Here is a 9,236-nt window from a genome sequence, read left to right on the forward strand (position 1 = left end):
CATAAACTTTGTTTTGACTGATTGTAATGCGTGGGGAATAAAACGGATTCTTTACTGCCTTGACTGTGCTCTGTTCTGTTGTAAAACACTTAGGAAGCGGCTTAAGTACTCAAGAACTGGGGAGAAACACTCGACTACGTCTCGTTAATAATGTGACAAAACTTTATTATGGCAATTGACAGGCAAACTATTGCTGAACCGAGCAGCATTCTAACCAAATATTTTTACGTGTATAAACTAAGAAAGAACAGTTGACATACGAAATAGTTTGACAGCCAATGGTTTAAGCGGCGACAGCCAAGTTTCTACTGTTTCAGGCATACGTTTTAAGGGCCAGGTCTTTTCTAACCGTGCTCCGTATCATGTATTCTGTTTCTGTCTCCCTTCTTTTATTGGAGCTCTGCTTTATGATACCCATGGCTGTCAGGTCACAAGGTTAGTTTCAGCATGACTCATATTCAATTCGTGTTTTCTTTGGTTTGAGTTATCGTTACTTTTGGAGAAACGTTATATTCAAATTAAGAGAATTCGTCATTAGGTCAGAAAATTAGCTTCATCCACGTATATTTACTGGAGAAATGTTAAATTTTGGGAGACTTGGGAGAAAGTTATGCAAACCCGAGGCACTGTCGAGGGTTTGTATATCCCTTTCCTTTTAAACACTTTCTACAAGATAGAAATAAACTAGATGAAGAAAAAAAATTCAAGTCTAACACAATTGATAATGAAATGTCACTTACCACATTTTCCGTCATTCTTGCATATCATCAAAAGCAATAATGTTACGTTTAATGTATTTATTATTTCCATTTCAAAGACGTCTGCGTCGCAGACCAGTGTCGTAATTTGGAGTTTGGGCCTGAGAAAGCATTTGAAGGGAAACGCCTTGTAAACCACATAGTTCGCACCGTAGAAATAACAGTTTCTAGGTTCTGTGAAAACTTGTGTTACATGGAGCCCGACTGCGTCAGCATTAATCTTTATACACGGGGAGATGGAAACTATAAATGTGAACTGAAAAATGCTACTCATGAAGGACACGAAGAAAAGTTGATAGACGAAGAGATGTACTCTTATCACGCAGCTGAGGTAAATATAACTTTCAATTTAAGATTCATATTGGTTTATTTTGTTTTTCTTTTCAAAACTCTTAGTCTCATGTTCACCTTAAATTACGAACTTGAGTTGTTTTCACTCTTTCAAGACAATAGCGGTAACATTGTGTCTGTGCTCTTCACCAAAATCTCTTCAAAAACAAAGCATTTCAAAGTTATTGGAGAAATATAGAAATAGAAGGACAACTATGATGACAAGGATAACGATGGCGATATTGATTATATTAGCGGTGCAGTTGAGTACTGGATGTTGAAAATGATTATAATGATGATAATGACAATGACAGCGGGTTGTTTTTTTTCTGTCAGAGCAATTGTGTTCAAAATCCTTGTAAGAAGAATGCTACTTGTCAAAGCGGATTTACTAAGAAAGGTTATCGGTGTCTTTGTACCGCTGGATTTGAGGGTCTGATTTGCGAAAGAGGTAAACACAACTCTAATGTTAGCTTGAGGCTTTCAGTTTAACAAAAAGAAAAATCTTTACCGCGTTGCTTGTTAATTGGGTCTCGAAGAATGAAGAGCTCCTTCTACCCTCATGTAGCTTAAAGCTCTCTTAATAGTCAGTAAGAACCGACGGACAACAGGCCTTTGTCGCAGTTTCTTCACCAACACAACTCAATGGCGAGTTTTTGTTTTTTTGTCTTTTCTTTTCGTCATCTCCCTTATCCTTATTCGTCTTCACATATCTTCTTCTGAGCTGCACTGAAAGTGGACAGAAACAATAGTAAAGTACACGAACCACGAGCAAAAGTGGAACAAAACTTTCCAGATTAAAAATGAGAGAATATATTACTATTTCGCGGCTCATCAGTACTGCTTGTGACTTACAAGGTGGCTGTTGATCGATTCATTTTGAGTACATTTTTTTCAGTCTGTAAAAAGCAAAAATTATGTATAGTGGTCATGAGAAAACAAAAACTACGTTTACCCTATTAAGAACAGTATGTAAAGGAGGCCTACACAATTATTGTTGTTTTTACAGTTGTTGGTGCTTCTATGTTTTTTTTGTACGATAATTTTGTTTTTATTTATTTGTGTATTTTTTTGTTCAGACATCAACGAATGTATTCGTGGGCTACACAAGATAGGTCGAGGAGGATTCTTGGAGGACTGTAGAACATTTAGTGCCGATTAACTTGCCAATAAGGAACAGATCACAGAAATATTACAGAATCTTATGTGGGGGGAGAGGGGGATTAGATTACTTTAATCGTGACGCAACCGAACCGACAATTTGTTTTTGTTGTATATAAAAAGAGATCCGAATTTCTTTAAAGAATATTAACGTTTATCATCCTTCGTTCACTTCATAAATGATTCTCATTTCAATGACTCTTGATTGGGGTGCAAATGAAAACTCAGCAAAATTTCCTATAACTAGATAGACATGTCATGTACCGATCAACCGCGCCAGGTCCGTGTTAGAAAAAAAATATTACCTCAGTATTAACAACACCATGTCGTATATGTTAAGGTCAATTCAGTCTACAGTGAAACAAATGAGTAAGGAATCAATAGATGAAGATACACGACAGGACCTAGACAGCAAATATCCATCAATTCAGAGAAAATGCAACATTGAATTGCTCCTGTATTTCAGACCACCCTCCAAAAGTTGATTGGCAGCAACTCCTCTTTACAGCACAACTGTAACAAGGAAGTGATCGAAGTGATCGTTCTAAAGTCAGAATTGGTATTGTTAGCAATAACCAGAACCACTGCTGCTCGTGCAACTCTTTGATTGGATTTGGTATAAGAAGTCATCCAAAAGGCGCAAAATCTTGCGGAAACGAGGCACTCCATGATGGTTTAGATAATGGAGGGAAGAGTATCAAAGCCATGGGGCACATATTGCTGCAATAAAACCAAATGTTGACTACTAAGTCCGTAAATCCCGTTTGTTTCACCTTGGAGACCTCTTATTGTTACAAAACAGTTAGGGCAACGGTCGTCAAAAAGCCCTAAATATCTAGGTACTAAATTTCCTAGACTTCAGCCTACGAGCACATAAAAGACGTTTGCTTTTAAAAGTAACCCTAGCTTCAATAAACAAAGTTGTAGAATATTTTGGAAAGAAAATGAATGTATGACAATGAATGGTTATTAATTGCCACTTGAATTTTATGCAACAGAAACAGCAGTGTTTGGTCTCCCAAAAACTTCATTGTTTTAAACTAGAAATAACTAAAACTATTCGAAGATTCATCGGCATTGATCGATCATCGAACTTAGAATCTCTGACAGTTACAGTGTCTTGCTATTAGAGCATGGAACTATCAAATGCCGCGTCTTTGAATGCTGAACTGATTCATCTTATCTACTTTTTTCGCTGGTAAAAGAGTGGCAAACCTGAAATAGACTCTGATTCTATCGGTTACTGGTTGATGTTTTAGCACATGCAGTGCCTGTTTTTTGCTTAATTTGCTGAAAATAGTGAAAACTAAAACTGCTACAGGTTTTTAAACCGCAAATACTCCTTTGCTAATCATTCTATTCAAGATGTCTTGTTTAACTCTTTCTGATTGAGTGAGATTGGTTCAACACAGTAGTGTTACCTCACTTAGGGTTGTGTTGTAAGCTGAGAATATTGTGGTTAATTCCAGCAGAGGGGCATTTTGTTCGGCGCGTTCGGCACCAGTTTGATATTTTCAGCGCGCTTTTGCGGGTTTTCAACTGAGCGATCGACACCTTTCTGTGAGATGTTTTGGAGAAGGATGAAAGAGTATGACAAGTTTACCACCATTTCTAACTCTGTGGATACTCGTGGAGTTTGCTGGCTCTTTGGATGAGGGTATTTTAATGATCAAAGTGCGAACAAAACGCGAAAAAGGGCCGATAACTTGAAGTTTGAGATTTGATTTGCTGACGATCAAGATGTGCATATGAGACTACAAACCTTGTAGGTTAGTCTTAAGACGTTTTTGTCTCACTGCTATGAATCACGAAGTGGTGTGTGGAGGCGATCGTGAGATATTCATTACGATAATAGAAGGAAGTTTACAATTTGACCTTATTTTACTTCAACTTTTAAATAAAATTGCGTAAGGTTCGAGGTGGCCCCCAAGCTTCAAATCACTTCAAATAAAATCTTCTCTTCTTTCTCTTTGTAGTCCCATAGGACACAAGGCTTAAAAAAATTTTCCAGCTTTAGGATTGAGTTGCTCTTTCTACAACCTTCGGCGAATTCGTTTTCGAGAGGTTGAGGTGGATTTTCCAAGTCATGGCTCACAACTGTCTTTGGCCTTCTTGCTCTCCTAATCTGTTGTAATTGGTATGTAGGCATGTGTCTTAACAACGTTTATAGTCTTGCCTCGATCATCTCCGGTTTTATCTTATTTTGTTGCTGTGTTTTAGTGAAAATTTTTCTAATTGCCCTTTTGGGTTTGAAGGATAAACTTCGGTAGAACTTTTTTTATCACATGGCCCCCAAATTCCTCACCACTGTCAGTTCATTGTTTATTTATTTAGCTTTCGGTCTAACCAGTTCATTTACCTCAAAAAAATGCGTGTGCTTTGTATCATGAGTTTAAACTGGTACCGTTTTCTTCATGTTCATGTGTTATTCGAAACGAATGGCGTCAGCTTCATTCTATCTTGTTTATTTCAGTACAATACTTTTGTCATACGAAATGAATTTTGAGTCGAAGTTTACTACAAAACTCGCAGATTAAAACTATCTAACTTTCTCTGGTTCTTAAAATATGAGACGAGCGATACAACAAATGGATAATTACTCAAGGGGCTGGAACTCCTTGTTTCTTTTAGAATGTTAACTACAGTATTTCTGTCGTATTTAAAAACGAATTTCGGGTTAAAATGTTTTCAGACCAGTTTGACTTGCATTTCACTTTGCCAGATAAATCTTGATCCTTCAATTTTATTTCTTAATTGAGACTGATGATTGGAATTAACTTTTATGTTCTCTGCTGTTTAGGGAGATGTGAAGTGACCCCACTACATATGGTTGGTACTATTGAGAGAAAGGATAGGTGTGACATTTGCTGTGGCAAGGTGGCATTCAAGAGAAAGTCATTAGTACCAGAGGCTTACTGGTATAAATTATCAATCTTTTGTTCTCTCCACACAATTTGCCTCGACTAGCCTATGCTATATGCAACTTGTGTCTATACCTGTAAAATAATCAATAAAGTTTTTGAAAGTTTTGTCCAAATTTCATGGGAAAAGAATATGAGGAGTGATCAGGGGAAATGTTGTCTTGTTCCTTAAGTGTTTGAGCTTACAGTATGAGCTATAAAATTTCTTAAGTGACTGATTGACTATTTTTCTGCCTTAAAATTAGCACAGCCAAACCCCTGGCTTGGAAACCATTAATTTTCGCAAATAGACATCCACGCCGATGCCCATTATTGCAGATTATGCAATGTTAAAGTCCCCTTTTGATTTAAGTCTCATTTCTCTAAAATTTGATAGATATAAATCATCCATTTTCATAAAGAGACCAACAAACCTCTCCACATTAGTTTAATCTGACCTCATTTAGTCTTGTTCCTGTGAAGAAAGGGCTTTTGGAAATATTTTTTTTTTTTTATCCTCACTATTAAATATCGGCCTTACTGGTTCTTTGTTGTTTGGCATGTATAAGAGTCTCTTCAGACCATCAAATTGTCATACAACTCTTGTAATTTGATAGGATGGAGGATAAGGTTGCAAAGAGTGTATATGATTTTGTTGTGCAGTTGAAATTATAAATAAATGTGATTTTTGTCTGGTAATAATTAATTTTTTTAACTATTCATCTTACAACTGGAAGCCCAAACTAGTACTTGCTTTCATTCACAATTTCCCCACATCATTGATTATATCTGATGATATTTCTGAGACTAATAATTGAAAAGACTTTACCTTACTCTGATAAAATCAATAATTATTCCTCCATTTCTAACCAGATGGAGCTACCATATCTCTAGCACTAACGTTGTCTTACTTTTCTTTACTCGACATTGACCTTTTTTTTATTTTGGTAATCGGCCCTGCCGGTTGTGATTCATGTCAAAAAAAAACTTTTGAAACAAAACATAAACTTCAGTAAGTTTTTGCCAAAATTGGAAGTACAGTGCACAAGCAGTACAGATGAAGCTCTAAAAAACGCTTACAGGAAGGCGAGTACTTCAAATGATCACCGATAACTTGAGAGAGCAATGACGCGATAAAAGTATACTATCCAATTCGTTTGTGCTCTTCGACAGGCAACTGGCATCCTTCAAAAATAACATCATCTACATCGATCGCCCAAACAATCACAAGACACGACTCGAAGTCGTTTGTACAATCTTTTGCATTTTGAAAATAACTTCCTTCCACACATTACACAATAATTTTAAGACTTTGTCGCTTCCATTTAAGTAACAAGAAAAAATGAGAAGAAAGGTTGTCTCAAATACTCGAGCCACTGTTTTTTCCGACGTATTTCCCTGCTTCTTTTCTTTCGCGATTCTTGAGCGGGAAACCTACGCAGGCGCATACAAGCGGTTTCTCGTATCAAACTTAAATTTAAAGAACATGCGCGAAAAAAAGGTCCCTCTGCTGTTAATTTCTAGTTTCATTAGACTTTATTGTTGCTGTAGTCTGTGTCCAATCTTTAAAGTATCGTCTGATTGGTCCTATAACTAACGGTTCAAGATGTTGGAAAATACTATGCCACGGCAAGTTCAATTTCTAGTTGAACCTTGTGGGTATCATAGCCATCGAAATGTCTCCGGCCAAAAATATTTGTAGCAGCATTAACACATCAAAACTCGTACTGAAAAGTGTTTGCCACGGTGGCAAACAAGTGAAAGACAAATAGTTAGCACTGTACGAAATTTCGAAAGTGGATTCCATTTCCTTCGTTATGATCAACTTCCTTTTTGTTTTCCTAATAGTTTTACGCCTCCTGTGTTGAACTTGATGTTTGGCAAAATGTTGCTGGAAATTGAGAAGAATGTGTGTCCTACAAGAAGTTTCTAGCACCAAACTACTCAGTGTTAGTATGGTAATTCGACAAGTTTAATTAATTCAGGTGTTTAGTACAATGTCATGCAGAAATGGAATTGCATGATGCAATACCTTTACCTGATAATAGTATAGACGAAAAAAAAAATTCAATTCGTATTGCCCAAGAAAAATGCACTTTTCAAGAAATACGATGCAGAAAAAAGAAATCTAGTTCAGAAGTAGGGTATTTCAGCGATAGATTGTGTGTCCTCCACCGTCCCAAATAAGTCATCGCAGCTCGACTTTAATCATGATTCTCCCACACATCTCAACCGACGCATATCAAACTGCTATCTGAATTGTTTGACTCGAGGCTCCATCTGTGCCTTTTTCAAGTTAACTGGGTTTAAATGGCGGGATTCAAATGAAGGGCTGGCCTAAGTTTTTAAAAAATTGGATCGTGACGCCATGTTTCATGAAGTCATGGTACAGACAAACTGTCTATGAATCGGACTGTTTTTAAGGTTGCACCTCTGGGAACAATTTTTCCACCTACAGCAAATGAGTTTTCTTTTTAACCGATTTGTGGCCATAAATGTCATAAACAAAAATGTGGGATTAAAACGTGGGGCTAACCTAATTTTTAATCGTCGACTGTTATCCTCTCGTAACAGTGGATAGAGTTTTATTGAAGGCATTTGGGCTTGTTTATCACACACGAAGTGATCACGTGACATGTTAACCAACAGAATTTCTCAAATTAGGCTTCCATGTTTTAGTGTTTTGAATATATACTTGGCGTTTCGTGTCTTTTAAGAGACTCAGCCTAGTCACTAATACCTTTTAAGGTTAGTCATAAAAGTCGTTGAACGGTGAACAATGCGCTCGAAGTCGCTTTCAGACAATTTATTGTATAGCTGCGACTTATATATCATTCGTTAAAAAAGCAAACCCACATAATTCTTATTTTTTAATAATCCTTATTTTTAATTAAAATTATATAGATATGATAACGTTTATGTATACGCCCATAAGATAAAATTCACATACAATAAAAAGGTCTAGTATTTAGTAACTCCTTCAAAATTTGCTACCCCTAAAATGTTTAGTGAATAGAGATATGATTTAATGTATAACAGAAACGGATCATTTGCTAAAGTATAAAAAGCTTATCCAATTTATCAAATATAAGAATGGCACGGAAGAAAGAAGAGTTCGTCACGTGGAAATAGAAGTGAACGAAGGCAATGCAATGAACCATTGGAAGAACTACACATCGAGGAAATTCAAGGTGGTACTAGAAAGAACGTTAAGTCAGATTTATTAGTCAATAACATTCCTGTAACTTTTAAACTTGATACAGGTGCTGAATGTAATATTATATCCATGCGTTTAGCAAATGATTTAAATGCCCAGGTGGAGCCAACAAACATGTTTCTCAAATCATTTGGCGAGCACCAGTTAGAAACTGTGGGTAAATATTTTCTGGATACGAAGGTAAACGAGAGTAAGGGTTCAACATCTTTCGAGTATTATGTTCTCCGGGACAATGTGAGACCTCTGCTAGGTTTAGAATCATGCTTAAAGCTAGAGCTAATCAGTGTGAATAACAATGTAGAACAAATAGCTCTCAGTGTCGATGAAGTCCAAAAAAAAATGTAGCCTTTTGGACGAATTTCAGGATGTTTTTGTAGGCTTAGGATGTGTTGAAGGAGAATATAGCGTTAAGTTGAAGGCAACTAGTCATCCCACCATTCAACCACAAAGGAATGTTCCCTTAAGATTGAGGGATAAACTCAAGGAAACTTCAGACAATCTCGAAAGAAAAAATATTATTGCCAAGGTGGAAGAACCAGTTGACTGGGTCAGCAATTTAGTTGAAAAATCAAGCAACACACTGAGATTATATTTAGACCCACCAGATCTTAATGAAGTCATTGAAAAGGAAGATTCAAAGCTTTGAAACAATTTCAAATACGCACACTATTTGTAAAGTTCCCTCAGTTGTTGACATGTCAAAGTGTTACTGGCACCAAAAGCTCACAGAAGAATCTTCATTTCTCTGCGTGTTCAATTCACCTTTTGGTCGATATCTATTTAAAAGAATGCCATTTGGTATTTCATGTGCAAGTAAAGTGGCCCAGAAAATGTTCGAGAAACATTTTGGTGATATTTCAGGTGCATTAC

The 9,236-nt window shown here is 36.6% G+C and overlaps 1 protein-coding gene across 1 annotated transcript; it reads left to right on the forward strand.

Moving 5' to 3' along the window:
- The first annotated feature begins 362 nt into the window (after positions 1–362).
- On the forward strand, positions 363–2,250 carry LOC149035482 (uncharacterized). Its single transcript, XM_089191296.1, has 4 exons — positions 363–435; positions 818–1,089; positions 1,425–1,539; positions 2,168–2,250. Exons 1-4 carry the CDS (start codon positions 363–365, stop codon positions 2,248–2,250), a joined length of 543 nt encoding a protein of 180 aa, XP_089047422.1.
- The last annotated feature ends 6,986 nt before the right edge of the window (positions 2,251–9,236 follow it).

This window comes from Pocillopora damicornis, chromosome 13, assembly GCF_964200805.1.
Source record: "Pocillopora damicornis chromosome 13, jaPocDami1.2, whole genome shotgun sequence".
Taxonomy (NCBI): domain Eukaryota; kingdom Metazoa; phylum Cnidaria; class Anthozoa; order Scleractinia; family Pocilloporidae; genus Pocillopora; species Pocillopora damicornis.